Source organism: Cebus imitator, unplaced genomic scaffold (genome assembly GCF_001604975.1).
Source record: "Cebus imitator isolate Cc_AM_T3 unplaced genomic scaffold, Cebus_imitator-1.0 Scaffold144, whole genome shotgun sequence".
Taxonomy (NCBI): Eukaryota; Metazoa; Chordata; class Mammalia; order Primates; family Cebidae; genus Cebus; species Cebus imitator.
Window position 1 is genome coordinate 1,999,681 of NW_016107459.1, and position 18,132 is coordinate 2,017,812.

General features: G+C 35.7%; 1 protein-coding gene across 3 annotated transcripts in view; it reads left to right on the top strand.

The window, feature by feature from the left end:
- Positions 1-18,132, top strand: part of BMPR1B (bone morphogenetic protein receptor type 1B) — a 398,407-nt gene that overhangs the window by 296,380 nt on the left and 83,895 nt on the right. The window contains exon 1 of one of the 3 annotated variants that reach the window (XM_017542436.2): positions 602-798. The exons of the other annotated variants lie outside the window; for them this stretch is intronic. Coding sequence (XP_017397925.1) covers positions 726-798 — 73 coding nt within the window. The 5' untranslated portion in view covers positions 602-725. Of the gene's footprint in view, positions 1-601; positions 799-18,132 lie in introns of those variants that run through there. 3 annotated transcript variants of the gene reach the window in all.

Below are 18,132 nucleotides of genomic sequence, written 5' to 3' on the forward strand. Positions count from 1 at the left end.
GGTTTTATTTACATAACAAAGTTGATTAGGTTCACAGCCCTTAAAACTATAGTCATAACTGAAATATCTTAACTTGCAGTATTCATGAGAGATGTCTTTTGCATGTGACCCTTTTCATATCTGCACACTTGATTCAAGGGTATTTGCTTCGTTATTTATTTGTTGACGTAGTGTGAGAAAACTGCTGTAACACAATAATTTTGATGTGTTGCACTATTGCTGGCATTTCATTAAATAAAAGTGCTATTTTTTTCTTTTTGCATTTCTCATTTAAAATTCCTAGCAGAGAAAAAAAAAAAAAAGGCTTTGTTAAAAGAAAGAAACTATTTTATGACAGCAGTGTTTTAAATGTGGTTTGTTATGGATTCCCTTCGTAGCTGCCCAAAAGATTTGGGGGACATGGGTGTTGCCAGTGCAGAGTGAAGCCCCGGCGTGTGCTAGCCCTTGTGTGGGCAGCTGGGTCAGGCTCCATTCTTAAGAAAACAATCCGGCTCAGGGTCCTCACCGCCCTTTGTTATCCTCCCCACGAGGTGATCAGTTGAAGTCTCTGTGGTGACAGAACCAGTTTGTAACAGGCTTGTCTTTCACGGTCCTGTCTCAGGGTTGCTGGCAGGCTGGCGAGAAGACCTGACGAGAGTGGCAGCAGAGGAGTCTCAGTGAAAGACAGAAAGGCAAGAAACAGGAGGCTTAAACAGGCGGGGCACACTGACTGCCCTGCTGCTGCAATGGGTTGGGTGGAAGAACTAAACTGGCAGCTTCACATTTTCTTGCTCATTCTTCTCTCTATGCACACAAGGGGTAAGGAGATCAGTGCCCTACACTACAGTGCTGACCCGGCTGAGTTAGCGTCTGATTTCGTGGCTTTTATCACAGAAGGGAGAGTTCAGGCCAGAAGTTCAATGTCTAAAAAATTCCATTCCCTATCCTCCAACTGCTCTGTGATTTTACTACTTTCTCTATTACGGCAAGGCTTTCTAGGTAGTCTGTTAGAATAATTTTAAAGAGACCTAACCTTTCTGTTTTCTCTAACAATTGAGAATTAAATGCAATTCAACCTGGAACTTGAGGAAATTCATTCTCAATACACTATGACAGTATATATGTGAAGAATTTAAGAAAATAGCAATTCTAACAAACTTTTTTTCTGATCACTTTAGCTTTAATACTGTTAGATTTTTATAGGTTAGCTAGTTTTCTTTGAAGTTCATTATCATTTTTATATGAATGCATTGATTAAATCTTTAATTTTGCAATGGCAATGATTATAGTTAGTGACTATGTCAAATGTTTATTCGCCTTTAAGAACAGGGGCTTGCTTTGTAATAATTTTGTTCAGAAGAATTGTTATTTCATCAAGTTGACTAAAACATAGCAAATTTTAAAATGTATTTAAAAGTTTTGAATTAAAAAGTAATTTTAAGAGTAGTTGAACTGTTTTCAAATGAGAAGAAAGCTAATGAACTGAATGTGAAATAACGGGCCTTGTTAGTGATTATAAAGAGGAAGTTATAAGGTTGGAAATAAGGAAATAATGGCTTTATAAAATGAAGCCAGGTGATAAAGGGAATATGAATGAGATGGAAATGTATTTAGGCTCAACTTTATGTACTTGTGGACGCATGTTATAGAACTAACTTAGCTATACTATTTATCAGAAGATTGTGTACATTTGATTGGTATTTGCAGGATTCAGATTTTCGTAATCTGAAGGTATTTTGTGACACTATTATGTTCTATGGCTTGGCTGTACAGAAAATGTTTTTAATTTTGGTATATATACATATATTTTTACTTATATTGGTATACATAAATTTAATTTTCATGTATTGATAGGAATGATAGATATTTCATCAACCTAGTTTACTAGCTTATTCTCTAAAAATTGTTATAATCTAGTATCTTCTAGGGAGTATAGAAAGACTTCAGGGAAATTGTGTTATAAGAATGTTCCAGGAAGCTCAAAGCATGATATACATGAGGTGAAATTCTCTTTCCTCTATTCCAGTTACTACTTCTTCGTTGCTGAGGGGTGGTTGCTTACTCTCTTTAGGCATTGTCTTTGAAATATGCAAATACTTAAATTTAGTATTGAGTTATGCCAATAAAAAGCAAAGAGGCCATATGCTACAGGCAGAATCTTTGAATTATAAAATACTAAGCTTAGAATGTACTTCAACATAATGTGGTATAAAATGATGTCTTAATGTCTTCTTCTAGTGAGGTGGTTGACGTCCAGAGACATTCCTTGTCTTCCTCGAGGTCATGTAGGTGTAGGGAGCCTTTTTAAAAAGCTCCCTTTGCAGGGTACGTGTGTGTGTGTGTGTGTGTGTGTGTGTGTGTATGTGTATGTGTATGTGTATGTGTATGTGTATGTGTATGTGTGTGTCTGTATGTGTGAAAAGCTCGCTTTACAGGGCACTTGAGAGTGTGTGTGTGCGTGTGTGTGTGTGTGATATGTGTCTACTTAATTTATTTTATATCATAATATATTAGTGTCTAAGATTACAAATTCTGGGCCCAGAATGCCTGGTTTTCAATCTTAGCTCTGCCACTTGTGTGAACTCGAATAAATTATCTTATTGTTGTGTAATTTTCTCAACTGTAAAATAGCGATATAATTATATTTACTATAGGTTTAACTACTAAATGAGTAAATATACATAAGCACTTAGAATAGTGTCTGGCTCATAATATTGCCTGAAGGTTTGCTGTTATTACTATCATTATTAACAATTTAGGCAAAAATAGGAAGCAGCCAAGCTAGGAATGTACACTGAGATAAGATTGTGACCATCCAACAGATCATCTTAGTGTGATGAACATGTTAAATCCCAGTTGATTTTCCCAGCTTTGTCACTAGTTGACTTTTTTTGTTGTGGAACTCTCTGTAACTTTGTATAAAATACACTTGTTGTTATTTATTTTTTGCCCTGATAAATAAAGAATGTGCTATTAATAGGGAAGGACTATGAGATTAACCAAAATTAAGCCACTTGAACTATTAAAGTGAAATATTCATTGACAATTTCTGACACGCTTTACAATCATTCTGCATCTATTTCAGTGGAATGATGATCACAGAAAAGGAAAATATAAAGCACTGATAAATGATGTGGTCATGACTTTTGAGTGACAAAGCCAAGATTAATATTCTGAGATCTGAAATCCATATTTAAAGTAAATATGTTCCAAAATGACAACTTGAGACATTTGGAGAATGTGAGCATCAGGGGCATAAAATATTTTGTTAATTAAATACGTGGAAACCTAAAAGATTTATATTAAGCGAATATGTATGATATTGCAGTTCTACTTCTTTCCACTTGAGCTTGTGACAAAGCTCTGCAAAGTCACAATAAGTGGAAAGAAGAACTCTTCCTACTTGGAATAGAAGCAAGGGTGACCTATGTGTGTGGTGATTCATCAACCTAAATCTTATCATTGTCTACCTATTACCTTAAATGTTTTACTAAAAAGAGACAGGCTTCAAAAAAGAGGAGGCATGAGTACCGTCTTGGTAGAGGTCTTGAACTGCAAGTCTTTTAAATACTGGAATATAGTGATTGCTTCAGAAACATATTTTTAAAGCTAGGAAATGGGGAATTGCCTTCCTAAAAGTGAAAATATGACCTGAAATGGTCAAAATCTGTAGTGTTTATTTCTACTTGAAATGGATTATTTTTACATTTAGCTACTTGTACCACCCTGCACCTTTATTCTCCAAACATAGTAGAGACTCACAGGCAGTCATAATGACTACAGTACAATGTGTAAACAGTACTAAAACATTGAATATAGTACAGTCTATAAACAGTATTAAAGCATCATTTTGTTCACTCCCCTTCTTAAATTCTGTTAAGGGAATTTAGTAAAGTTATAAAGTTGATAGACTGACACACCTAAAAACTAAAGGACTCTGGATTTGTTGTTCTAACACAATGGTGGCAACAATGTCCCCTTCCTGACGTGGATAGGCTTCATGTTCCATCATTTAAAATGGTGAAATTTTCATTTAGTTCCCTGTCAAGTGTACATGTGAAAATTTCTACAATTTTTCCCTCATAAAATAATGCCAATAGTTTATTAAAGCAATCAGATTAAATAAAAATTGGTAGCCACATTTATTTTAGGAGTGATTCTACATCAGTAAAGATGCTTACAGGAAAACGAGGTGAGATAGGAAGTAGAAATCCATTCTTTTGTGAATACAGGAAAATCCTCAAGCCCAGTGATCAAAACCAGATCCAAGCCTCCATGGTCCCTGCAGTTTTATATAATCTGGATTTTACATACCACCTCTCCATTGCCAGGCCATATTCCATAGGTTTCCTATTGGCATATTTGTCTATCACCTAGTTGACACTAATTTCAAAATAAAAAAAAATCTGTTATAAATTTTTTTTTTAGTAAAATCAGGGCAATTAGGGAATCCAGTAAGTGGAGGATAACAAACATGGCTGTGAATGTGTAGTGTCACAGAATAATATTGCCATGGGGCATTGGTTTTTGGTGATATTTTTAAGTGAAAAATGATCCTTATTACCATATGGCAAAGTATAGTGAAAATCTGAACTGTTAGACCAACACAGCTGTTAAATGCATAAATGTGGTTCTGTGTTTAAAATATTTCCTACTACAGCTATTATGTGGCATTTCTAACAATTAATCCCAGGCTGTTAATCGGCAGTAACTACAACTTGTGGTGAGCATCACAGATGTAAGGAATTTGATCTCTTGTCATTTACCTGGGAGGAAGATGGCTAAACTATAGTTTTCATCTTTAGTGCTGCACATGAGATTGGATAATACATTCACATAATTGCTGAGTACAGACTGAAATTATTTGGTTTCACCTTTTTTATAAGTTATTTTCAAAATGCTAGTAACGATATGCAAGTCTTATATGAAGGCTTTTGAAAAAAAATAGAACGTGAAATAACTCAAATTAGTTTCTATTTTTCCTTGTAAGCCAATTGAATCTGAAATAACACTGTAGAAATATTTTATTGATTTAGAACTGCCAGGAATAAATCTATATTTTCTTCCCCCAACTTTTCAAATGCATATCTATTTTTAGAATTCATACAGGAATTTGAACAAATCCTCAAATAAGAAGAAAGTATTGACAACTAATTATAGAACAATTATCTTAATCAGCTAAGTTTTCTGTCGAGCTTTCTTATGCTGCATTTTAGGTCCAGATGCATTCTGATCTTGATTATTACATTTTTTATCTGTAAAATAGTGACTTTTTCTATCTTAATAGATATTTGTTGGTTTGGAAATGTGAATAGTAAAATCATAAGGATGATCTTTTTACTTTGCACTCAGAATAACTTTATTCTTACTGTAGGCCTCTCCATGTTTCTTTTAACTTGGAAAATGACTCTCTGAATTAACGGATTCCTCCGCTTGATACCATCTCTATTACATTATTTTGATAATTCGTTAACTATATAAAATCATAGTATTGATATTTCAGTTATAAAGAACAGAGTCTTAAGTAGAGAAAGAAGTTTAATGCAGACATAAAGAGAAGCTAAAGGAAACACAGGCCTCATGGTACCCAGAAAGCCACGAGGACCTGAATGTCTCCGTGTCTGTGTCTGTCTTTCCCCGAGGGCCTTGTTCACATTCCACTCTCGCTGTATGTCTGCTCCCTTCTTTTCTTTTTATTTAACATTATTTAATGGACGCTCCTTGCATTTAGAATAAAATCCAGATCTTCCTATGTCCTGCAAGGTTTGGTGTCAGCTGACTCCTGACTAATCTTGTACTCATCTCATTACATACAGAGCATCAGCCATATAGGCCTTTTACTGAAAACAAAAGAAAGCAAAGAATGATCCAACTTTTTTTCTCACTCAGGTACTTCACATATCCTGCTTTCACAGTCTGGAAAGTTCTTTGCCTTTCTACTCTGTTTATCCATGCGTAACTAAATGGCGTAAGTGCCATTTAGTTAAGTTTTCCTTGACAGTCTAAATTAAGTGAAATCCCCTTGATATAATCCCTCATTGTGTTTTATTTTTCCTTTATGGTACACTTCATAATTTATCATTATGTATGTCTCCTGCTGGAAGCTAAGCGTCTCAGAAGAACAAACTCTGTCCATTTTATGTATTGCTGTGTCTTGAGTGCATCGCACAGGCTTGGCATATAGAGGAATCTGTGTCCCTGTACATACTTATAGTTTCTTGCTTGACTGAAAATGGTGGCCGCAGTCCCTAATGTTCCAAGACCATTCTGCTTAGCTCTACAGAGTTAACTGATAGATGTTTCACTTTTAATTTTAATTTCTTTAGAGAGAGAATTTGATTGGCTGTGGACCCTTAGAATAATCAAAGGTAAACCACTAGCCTTGTTAAATGTTTTTGATTGCCAACATAATCCAAACCCTCTTCTAGAAAAACTGCACCTGCTCACAGTGTCTATTATTGTCTAATTTTTCTAGAAGACGGTTGGATCATGTTGGCAATGAAAAAATCTTTAACATAGCTACTGTTGTCACGTTTAATAGTAATATAAATACTTCCAGGACTCTTTTGTTTGTACTGAATTGATATTGACTAGCAAGTGAGTTATTTATCAGATAAATATTTTGAAAATTATTTAAAAAACACATTAATATTTCTCACTTGAACTTCGTTATTCAGCAAATGTTATTACCAAAAATAATGATAATGTATTTCTATACGTCCTACAGAAGTATCCTAATAGTAAATGAAAGTATATCTGATATCTTTTACTCTTTAAAAAAAGATGCTATAGAAATTCAGGATATCAGTGTGGTGGCAGAAATCATGTATAAAACAAGTAGTGTAGTGACTTAACAGACTTCAGTCTGAGGAGATTGTTATATACAAGTTTCACTCCTTTATTGAAATGTTAGATGCAGACTAAATGTCTCAAAATAATATCTCATACATTTTGCATTTATGATTTCTGAACAGGATACGCGTTTGAGGCTAGTGTTATATATATATCATTCAGTCAGATTCTGGACACTTAATGTCTGAAACTATGTGTCTGATTTCTTCTGGTGTCCAGAGGAAAATTAATGTACATATCGAAATCGCTTGTGAAAAACCTCATTAGTACATGGTGAAAATTGTCTTTGGCTTGTGGTTTTTTACTGCCATAATAGTATTCTGTGTTGCACAATGTCCCATAGTCGTATTGGTGTCTTCACAATTTTAATTGAGATTTACATATAAGGAAATAGTGACTTACACTATTTTAAAAAATCAACTGTGGGACTTCCGTAATGTAGAAACTGCACTGATGAGATATCAGCCAAGTGTGAATCAACTTAATATAACAGGGCATCTTAAAATTTTTTCTGGCCATTTCTTTTTACCTTTGATACAAGTTATGCCAACGCCAGTAGCACGGAGCTTCAAAAAAATCCAAGTCAAGGTTTGTTTTGCAAACTCCACATGAAATTATCTTTCTGTTATTACATTTATAGAAATATTCATTATCAAATGAAGTCTTTGCTAAAGTGTTTACCTTTATTCTGGCTTCTCTCTAAAAGAAAACTAATTTTTTTCAAGTCTGAAAATCTCAAATCAGTGTTTCAAATCACTGTTTTTTTAAATATGAAAAAATGAATACACCGTTGTCGCTTGCAGTTGTGTATAATTTTAATGATTATGCACTTTTTTATGGGGCTAAATCTCAACTGAATGTTTGTCTTGGTTAGAGCTGATATGCACAAATATGTGCTGTTTTCAAATTGCATTATAAAGAAGTCTTTTTATATTTCTACTTTTTTTAAAAAAAGGTTAATGTTGAAAGAATAATATGCTGTATTTACCCATGAAATATTGGCTGATTTGAGTGAGGAAATGTGCACCAGCTCTTTGCGGGGAATAGTTGAGTGGTTTCTCTGCATTTAACTTAGGCTTTGAATTCACTGTAGTTATTGAGAAGTGTGTGCAGTGACCTGGAACACAACAACAATAACAAAAGAGGTCCATCGTGACATGTTAACAGAAGAGGGGTAGATGCCACTTCAGTTGCCTTTTTAATTCACACTTTCTTACACACATTATACACATCTGCACACACATGTTTTATATATACATTTATGCCTTCATAGGATTATTACAGTTTATTGAAATCAGACAGTATCACTATTTCCTACTTAACTTCTTATGCCCTGAGTAAAAACACGTTCAAATTGGGGGAAGAGTCTGAAGGAGAAAGAGCCTTCTGCTAAATCATGAGATTTTACAGGCACATGACATTCTTTCAATGGGGGAATTTCTGGGGGGTCGTTTTTGGGGTGATTTCATACAGATATACCAAACGGTTTATTCATAACATAAGCATATTAGTAGCTATTATGAATAATATTAATCTACTTATTATGGTAAAAAAACATAATTTTCTGTCTTTTTTGTTAAATAGACTTAATGACAAACATCTTGCAAATTAGATTTTCATATATTTCATCTCTTTCTTATGCTCAATTTAATCTATCAAAGCTGCACATTGTAGAAGACATCTGGTATTGAGCTTAAGCAGCTGGATTTCATTTGTAAGGGTTTTGAGCAAATTTCGGTGCTTGCCAACAATAATATAACAGTTGGCCAATGTGTTTTCCTTGTGGCAGATTTGTGCAGTGTGGCAAAAGAGACCTGAGTTCAGGATCAGGTGATTTTCTGCCTCTTTTTGGCCTGTCTGGTGGGACTTGAGGTTACATGCAGATGTTCATTGAGCATTGGCTGAGCACTTGCTGCAATGGCCATTGAGTAGGAATCAGCTGGTGGGCAGTGTTTGACCAACACTCCCCAATTTTAGAAACATGGAGTCTGCAGTTTTCACAGCATGGTTCTATGTATTTACTGTATCAGAATCACTACAGGTCATTGTTAACACACAGGTCCCAATACTCCATTTCAAAACCACTAACCAAATATTTGGGAGTTGAGCTGAGAAGGCTTCCATTTAATAAGCTATCCCAGAAGAGTTTGTACACGTTGAATTCAAGATAATAAGGTTCACTTTATTCTTTACCTACAGTTAGAACCTCTAACTCCACTTTCAGAGTAAGAAAAGACACTACATGTATTTAAAAGGGATTTTCAGACTTTGTTTCAAAAGTAACTTACCCATATACTTACACATCGTTTTATAAAATGTTTTCAGCATGATGTGTTGTTCAATAAAACAGTTGTCCTAGCATTACACAAATATATTGTCCCCAGTAATGAAGAGGGATAAGGAATCTTAATTTATTGTGAACAATCCAAGTGTGAGCTGAAAGGTTTCTGAAAGAGTGAAATAAAATAGGAATCCCAAATTTCCTGTCTCTTCCTCAGATACATTCAATTAAATAATTTCTGTCTCCGAATAGTCATTAGATACCTATTAAGCTCCTGGAAATCTGTTCAGAGTTTGGCTCTGTGATTGCTCCCTCAGAAAACACCGTGTTGCAGTTTGCATGCTCCTGAGCCCTCTGCTCATCTCCAGTTAAACAGTTATTTCCAAAGGAAAAAGTTATATCTTTATGGCTATCTAGGCAGTTTTGGGGACTGTCCTGAAAAGAAACTAAGTCATAACTCTCTTTCCTGCTTCTGCTGGAAAAGATCTATGCCAGAATTCTTACTACCTTAGTTTAATATTATTTTGTGGATTCTGAGTCCAGAATTGAGTTTTCCAGATAAACACTTTTGCGTTCCCTGGCAATATGGAAACATACCCAGGGAATGACTGTGTGGATGATGTGAGGCTTGCCTCTTTGGAAGTAAATAGATAGTGACTGATAGTTGTTAAAATGTCATTAACTGGAAATGTACTTTTTACCTTATCTTGCTTTGAAAATTAGCACTCAAGATAGCTATTTTAGAGAGCTCCTATGTTCCCCCAGGAACTTTAGAGTTGATTTAGAATAAACACACACACACACACACACACACACACACACACACACACGCCCTCCCTCCCTGCCTCTTTCCACTTAATATACACAGACCATATCCCAGAATATATAAAATTAAAAGAGGGCAAGAGAAGGGGCATTCCAAATGCTTGGGATTGTCCCGTTCCATAATCCATGTCATGCATGGGCTACATCTGCAGCTTTTTTAAGTTTCTGGAGGAAGCTCAGCAATGCAGCTGTCTCTAATGTACTGTGAACCTTGAAAAGGAATTTCCTTTCAAGTAAGAACGGAAGTAGTTTGTGTGTGGGATGCTGGAGCTTAAGGTTTCCTTTAACAGAAAACAAAGGCTGTTATGTAAACAAACATTTATACAACCTAAAACAAAAAGACACCTACCCTCCCATTTGAAAAGAGACTTAATTTTCTTTTTTTCTTTTGTGGCAGGGTCTCACCCTGTCCCAGACAGGATTGCAATGACGTGATCTTGGCTCACTGCAACCTCCACCTCCCAGGTTCAGGTGATTCTCGTGTCTCAGCCTCCTGAGTTGCTGAGATTACAGGCCTCAGCCTCCCTAGAAGCTGGGACTACAGGCACCTGCCCCTATGTCCGACTAAATTTTTATATTTTTAGTAGAGACGGGGTTTCACCGTGTTGCCCAGGCTGATCTCGAACTCCTGAGCCCAGGTGATCCACCTGCCTTTGTCTCCCGAAGTGCTGTGATTACAGGAGTGAGCCACCACCCCTGGCCGACCTAGTTAATTTTTATTACCTGCTTTTGTTTTCTCATTTTTGAAAGTGAGGAGATCGAAGCAGAAAGTTGTTAAGTGAATTATTTAAAGTTTCACTATTAGTGCTAGCGTCAGGACTGAACTTGGGATCCTAGAGTTTTTAGTTGTAGTTCTTTAGGGATTACATTTAAATTTGGCCTTAGAATTGCTGTTTAGGCTGTATGTTTAGAAAGCTTAAAACAAGGTCTTTGCCACATGATAGGGTTTGGATTTGTGTCCCCACCCAAATCTCATGTTGAATTGTAATTCCCAGTGTTGGGTAGAGGGACCTAGTGGGAGGTGATTGGATCATGGGGGTGTTTCTCCCTTGCTCTTCTTGTGAGAGTGAGTTGTCATAAGATCTGATGGTTTAAAAGTGTGTGGCACTTCCCTATTCACTCACTGTCTCTCCTGCCATCATATAAAGATGTTTTGCTTTCCCTTTGCTCTTCCCCCATAATTGGAAGTTTCCTGAGGTCTGACCAGCCGTGCTTCCTCTACAGCCTGTGGAACTGAGTCCATTAAATCTCTTGTCTTCACTCAGTCTCAGGTAGTTTTTTATAGCAGTGTGAGAATAGACAAATATACTATAGAAACAGGTAACAAAAGCATACCCCACCACCACTGCCACCACCACCACCATCTTTAAGAATAAATGTCAGTGTATGAATAAAGCCCAGAGCTGATAACTTTCTGCTTTGATATTCCTGTTTATTCTAATATTTGTATGCTAATATTCTAATATATTCTAGTTTGCAAAAGTACTCTGTATTCAACCACATTTAGGCTTTCATAATTTAGTGATTATGGGAATGCAGCTATTGTACAGTTTGTTCTGACCTAAAATACCTCAGTGTCTGAGGTGAAAAGGGGACAAAGTAGGGGAACACATTTGAGTTGTAGGAAAAATAATTTGCACCTCAGATTGAATAATGGAGCATCTTTTTCTTTTTCCTCTTCCTAAAATGTTAATCTAAAGAGATTACATGCAAAATACCCTAATTAGCTATGACTGTAACTAAGAATTGTGATCTGCAGCTGTACACCTTGGGAATGAGTGTGAACATCTCTACAGATTTATTTCTTAATGCTAAAATTGCATGGTTACTGTTCCTTTCCATTGTAGAGTATCACTTGTACTTGGATCCTCTTGATTTACACATTTGACTTTATGGGTTTGGGTGACTGCCGTAGAATGTGTTAGGATAATCAGTGAACCTTCCTTAGCAGGTAAAATTGCTATAGTATTCATCCTAGTTTTTCAAACTCTCCATTAATTATTTCTTCAGTAACTGTGAATCCTGACTTTGGTTTTGCAAGCTGAATGAGAATGCTTGGTTTCCTTCTGTGGCTTTGTTTTGCTGCTTGTATTTGCTTAAGAGCTTTTAAAAATCTGCTAAGATGTCATATTATCTACTTATATTTTATAAGATACTCTGGCACAATTATTCCCCCAAGAAGTTCTAGAAAGATATGTTTTAGTCTGGATTCTTTTTATTATTTCTGTGCTGTTTTTTTTTTTTTTTTTTTTTTTTTTCTGTGCTTCTTTTTTTTTTTTTTTTTCTTCCCCTGAGATGGAGCCTTGCTCTGTCACCCAGGATAGAGTGCAGTGACACAGTCTCAGCTCACTGCAACCTCTGCCTCCCAGGTTCAAGCGATTCTCCTGCCTCAGCCTTCTGAGTAGCTGAGATTACAGGTGCCCACCACTGTGCCTGGCTAATTTTTGTATTTTTAGTAGAGACGGGATTTCACCATCTTGGCCAGGCTGATCTCCAATTCCTGACCTCATGAGCCACCCGCCTCGGCCTCCCAAAGTGCTGAGATTATGGTATTTCTGTGCTTAATGAATCACCTTATTATCTTCATAATAATAAAAAAAGATCTAGGAGTGAAAAAAGAAAGTGGTATTCTTATAGTTACAATAGCTATTAATAAGCTAATGGACAATAACTGACATATTTCATTTGTAATTTTACAATTTAGAAATACAAGGGTACAAATATCAACATTCATTTTAGGTTTTAATATGTGCATTTTTGCATTTATAGATGTTAAGTACAGAGCAAGTTAAGGATAGTTGCACTTTCAGATATAAAAACTTACGGTTTCACAGTTTTTTTAGCTATAGTGATAAAATAATATGATTATAGCCTAGGGTAGATCATAGGTACAGGGGCTTTTATTATTCTATTTGTATGAATGTGGAAACAGTTCAGAGAAGGTAAATAACTTGCTCAAAGTCGCAAAGTTAATACATGGTAAATTTTAGATTGAAATTAAGACTCTGACTATTGTATCCTTTCTTCTAGCAGCTATACCAGATAACATTTCTTAGAGGTTAATATTTATATGATTTAATATTAAAAAAGATGCAAAACCATAAAACATTTTAGAATTTGTTGATAGTAAAATTAGTACATAGTAGTTAAATAAAACAAGCAAAAGGATGCTCAATACTCTTGAAAAGCATGTTGTATGACATGTAACTGGAAAGTGTCTATTATTCATTGCATGTAAAAATCTTCAAGAAGGAGAAAAATAAAAATAATAAAAATGGTAGAAGACATAAACAGGGCATTTACAGAGGAGTAATATGTAAATGTAGAAAAAGAAGCTACATAAATAGAGAATTGAAAGTTAAAATAATATGACATATCACATTATAGTCTGCAGGTTGGCAAAACAATTGGCAGATTTAGATTACCAAGGTTTGGCAAGGATGTGGAGAAATGGGAGCACTTAACCACTGTTAGAATGTAATTGTTTCAACTACTTTTAAGAGTGATATATCGTTTATAGGTGTAGATAAATAATTATATGGAAATATTCATAAGATTAAGAAATGGTGTCATAGATATGACACCAAAAGCAAAAGCAATAATAGAAAAAATAATGAAAGTCTTTATCAATTAAAAAAAAAATACAGTTTAGAACAGGGGTTTCCAACCCCTGGGCCGCAGACTGGTAGTGGTCACTGACCTGTTAGGAGCTGGCCACACAGTGGGAATTGAGCAGCTGGCATGTGAGTGTCAATGCCTGAGCACTCCCTCCTGTCAGATCAGTGGGAGCATCAGATCCTCATAGGAGAGCAAACCCTATTGTGAATTGTGCATGCAAGGGATCTAGGTTGCAGGGTCCTTTTAAGAATCTAATGCCTGATGATGTGAGGTGGAACAGTTTCATCCTGAAACCATCCTCTTCCACTCCTGTTTCTAGAAAAATTATCTTCCACAAAACTCTTCTGTGGTGCCACAAAGGTTGGGAACTGCTGCTTTAGAGCACATCACCAAGAAAGTGAAAAGACAGTCCACATAATGGAAGAATATATTTGCAAATCATATATCCAATAACACACATGAATCTAGCCTATGTAGAGAACCATCACAAATTAATAACAAAAAGAAAAATAACCCAGTTTAAAAATAGACAAGGATCTAAACAGACATTTCTCCAAAGAATGTATACAAGTGGCTGACAATCACATAAAAAAAGACTCAGCATCCTAAGTTATCAGAGAAATTCAATCAAAAACACAATATACCACCTAGTATACCATGTACTAGTATGGCTATAATAAAAAATATATAATAACAAATGTTGCTAAGGATGTGGAGAAATTGGAACCCTGATCTGTATTTCCTGGGAATGTAAAATGGTACAACTGCTTTGTTAAACAGTCTGGCAATTCCTCAAAATGTTATGTAGTTGTCATATGATCTAGCAATTTGACTCCTAGGTATATACCTAAGAAAGATAAGAAAATGTGTCCATAAAAAACTTGCACACAGAATGTTCATAGCAGCGTTGTAGATAATATAAATGTTAAATACATTAAATACCAAATGTTGTATATCTCTATAATAGAATGTTACTTGGCAGTAAAAGAATGAAGTACTGATACATGCTACAACATGTAAAATTTGATACAACAAATATTAAAAACTATACCAAGTGAAAGAAACCAGATACAAAGAATTGTATCTTCCATTGACTTAAAAATTCTAGAGAGGCTGGGGGCATAGGAAGTGGCTGCCAGTATATGATTTTGTTTTTGAGAGGGTTCTAAAATTCTGTCATTTGATGTTGCATACCTCTATGCCTGTATTAAAAAGCAATGATTTGTGCATATTAAAAATGAGTGAATTTTATGGTATGTCAATTATATCCCAATAAAGCTCTTAAAAATATTCCTGGGAGTGATAAATAGCAAATACAGGATAGTGTGGAATAAGGGAGGAGAAGGAACTGGTACTCATTTGACTTCATTCTCTAACCTTTTATACCTCAGAAGTAAAATATCTGTTAAGATTTTATAAAAATGAATTGTAGGAATCTTGTATCCTCTTATCCATTTGTAAATATATTTGTAGCATTTTATATAACAGAAGAGATAGTCAGTAATGAAATTGAGTACATTTATCCCTCTTCTCTTTCAGCTTGAAACATGAATTTTTTTCTAATAATTGAAGACAATTCAAGAAAATATCCTCTACAATAAAATATTCAACTAGGGCTTCTTCACTGAATGATGTTTGCTTTTTCAGTATCAATTATAATAATATTTTATCTTTAAAATCAGAATTTTACTGAAACAGTTTTGTTGTTTTGTTATTTAATTTACGAGAAAAACTACATGTGTTTTAGAGCTTCCATTAGTCCTGATTCAAATCAGATTACTTTTCCTTTGCTAAAAACTTAGTAGAGTAGCCCACTTGCAATCCTGCTTGCTTGAGGGGAAATGATAACTTCTTGGGACAGCTGCTGTTCTTAATTCTGAGTCTAGCTTTGTGAGTAGCTGTTAATTTGCCTATGAACCTTTATCATGGACTCTCCTCTCACAGAATAAAAGTTTCTCTTGGCAGACAAAGAGCAGACCCTAGGCCAGGAAGTCTCATTCCTGAATCAGAGGTGTCTATTACTTTTCTACTTGTTAATATAACAGAAATGCCTTTCTTGTCATAGGAGAGAGTGGTTGGGAAATTGCCTGTACTGACAAGCCCTTCTCAGATAGGAGGAGCTCATAGACATAACATAAGCATATTTTCCTAGAATATTGTTTCATGCTTTTCCCACTCAGAGCCATGGCCATTACTGGTGAAGGAAAACAACCTCAGGGCCTTGCGTTTGTTCGTTGCGGTATTAATAACAAATGATGGCAAAGATGAATATAGTTGTGCTAGCATTCAAACTGAAAATGCAATTATTCTGTAGCGTACAGGTTAGGTAAAGTTTCTTCTGTTTCTAGAGCTTATAGGAGCGATTGAAATAGTTTAAGCAAAATCAAAGTGAGAAAATATGCAGTGCCAGAAGCTTGTGTGAGGGAGTGGAAATTTTTGCACAAAAGCCAGATTTTGACTAGTTACTACTTTTCAAATTGTTGTCCCTGCAGCAGCATTACATGGGAACTTGATATAAAAGCACGTTATTGGGGTATCAACTCAAATCCACTGAATCCAAAACCTTAGGGAATGAGCCCAAAGATCGGTGTTTTAACAAGCCCCCTGGTGAGTCTGTTATGCGCTAAACTTTGAGAACCACTGGACTAAATTATGTTGGTTTTCCAAAGGCAGGTGAATAACAGGCGGTGGAAATGCATGGAACATCTGTGAGTATAGTTTTGGAACAATTAAAGCATTTTATTTAGGTAATAGAGTCTTCTGTCTTGTTTCTCTAGTAAAGGAATTTTAGTTTAGAGAAGTGTAAAAGTGCTACAATATCTAGCAATCTGACTTCATACATCTCTGAAGGATGTATTGGTTTCCAGTTTCTTTTAATTAAATGAGAAAGTTGTTGCATGATTTAATAGAACTTTGGAAGCTTCAAACTCAAGTGATTTTTATTCACTATAAATTATAGGTGATTTTCTTTGTATGCCATTTTATTCCCTAAACTTATAGCATTTTACAGATTTAATAGGACCTAGGTATACTCTTAAGTCCTGAGAATATTATCCGAATGATTTAGAAAATTGCTAAGGGCATTCCCCAGGTCACTTTACTGTTTAATTTTTCCCAAGTATGTCTTGCATTTTAAATGTTTTCATTTTTCATCTTAATCTTGTTATGTATCAGTAACACATGATGTGTTGGCATCTTCTGGAATAACACATTTGTTCCAAGTGAAAAGGACTAGGTTCGGAAAACCTAGTCGGCCAAGAAGTTTACCCGACAGAAACCTATGTTGAACCTAAAATTAATGTGCTCACATTTTCCATCAGAATGAAAGTGGAAGGAAGCCAAGAAAGCACTATGAGAAGAAGTTTGTGGGTCTCTGCCCTGCATGAACAGCATTAACAAAATATGTCATTTGTCTTGTAGATAATAGACAACATGTTGAAAACAATATTTTACTTGTAAATCTGAGATGAGACATAAACTCTGATTATGTTACTCCTCCCCTTAAGAGTCATTTATTGCATCTTTAAAATAAGCATATAATTACTTGAAGAAACCATTTTTTACCTTTGGTTTATCAAACTTTTGTTAAATGCTTAATGTCTTCCAGTATTGTGAAATGCCCTGTGGATTGAAGGAAAATATTCCCAGAGGGAGGTTGTGGGGGCAGACAGATACAAAGAATACTTTGGGAACAGATAGGTGTGCATCTGACTTAAAGAAAGGTCTGAATCAAGTTGAGAACTAAAGGCTGAGAAGGACATTTTGAGGCAAAGAAAGGAAGTAAACAAGTTCCACTTAGAGGGACCAACATGAGCAAAACACCCAGAAAGACCTAAAAGAACATGGCACTGCTGGAGAACATGGCACTGCTGGAGAACTGCACAGGATTTAGTGTAACTGCAGAGTTGGAGGTAAGGGGTAGTGAGCAGCTAAGTTGAGGTTTTAAGCAGGGAAATGATGATGAAGGTTTGTGTGGACATAGGCTAAGAACCACATATTTTTTCCTATGGGTTGTGTAGATCCACGGCTGGCTCTTGAGAAGAAAACTAATGTAATTATATTTCCCACCATTTTTCTCAATCAGTTAATGACAGTTCCATCCTTATGGTTGATTAAGACAAAACTCTTGGAATTATCCTAAGTTTTTCCTTATCTCTCACATAATGCATATGGCCCATTGGAATATTAGTCAGTACTGTTCATGTTGGGCACCTGCATGCACCACCTCCAAATCCTTTTTGACCTACCCGAGACTACTGTCAGGGCTGCAGCCAACAGTTCCATGAAGGCATTGCCCAGCTTTGTGAAGGTGGAACTGAATACTGTCTCATTTCCTGGCCTCCTGTCATGGACCCTCTTTGATGTAGCACATGGGATGCTGGGAGGAGCCATTCTATACTCATGTACAACCTGCAACGAGGGCCAGATAATGGCCCATTAAACCAGACCTTACCAGTGGGGGACAGAGGCTGAGAGAGATAATCACTTCTCCTTGTATTCCGTGGGTTGGCTATACTTAGACCTGTTTCCTTCAGTTAGATTGAACTAGATAACTTATCCTTGAATTGCCCTTCCCT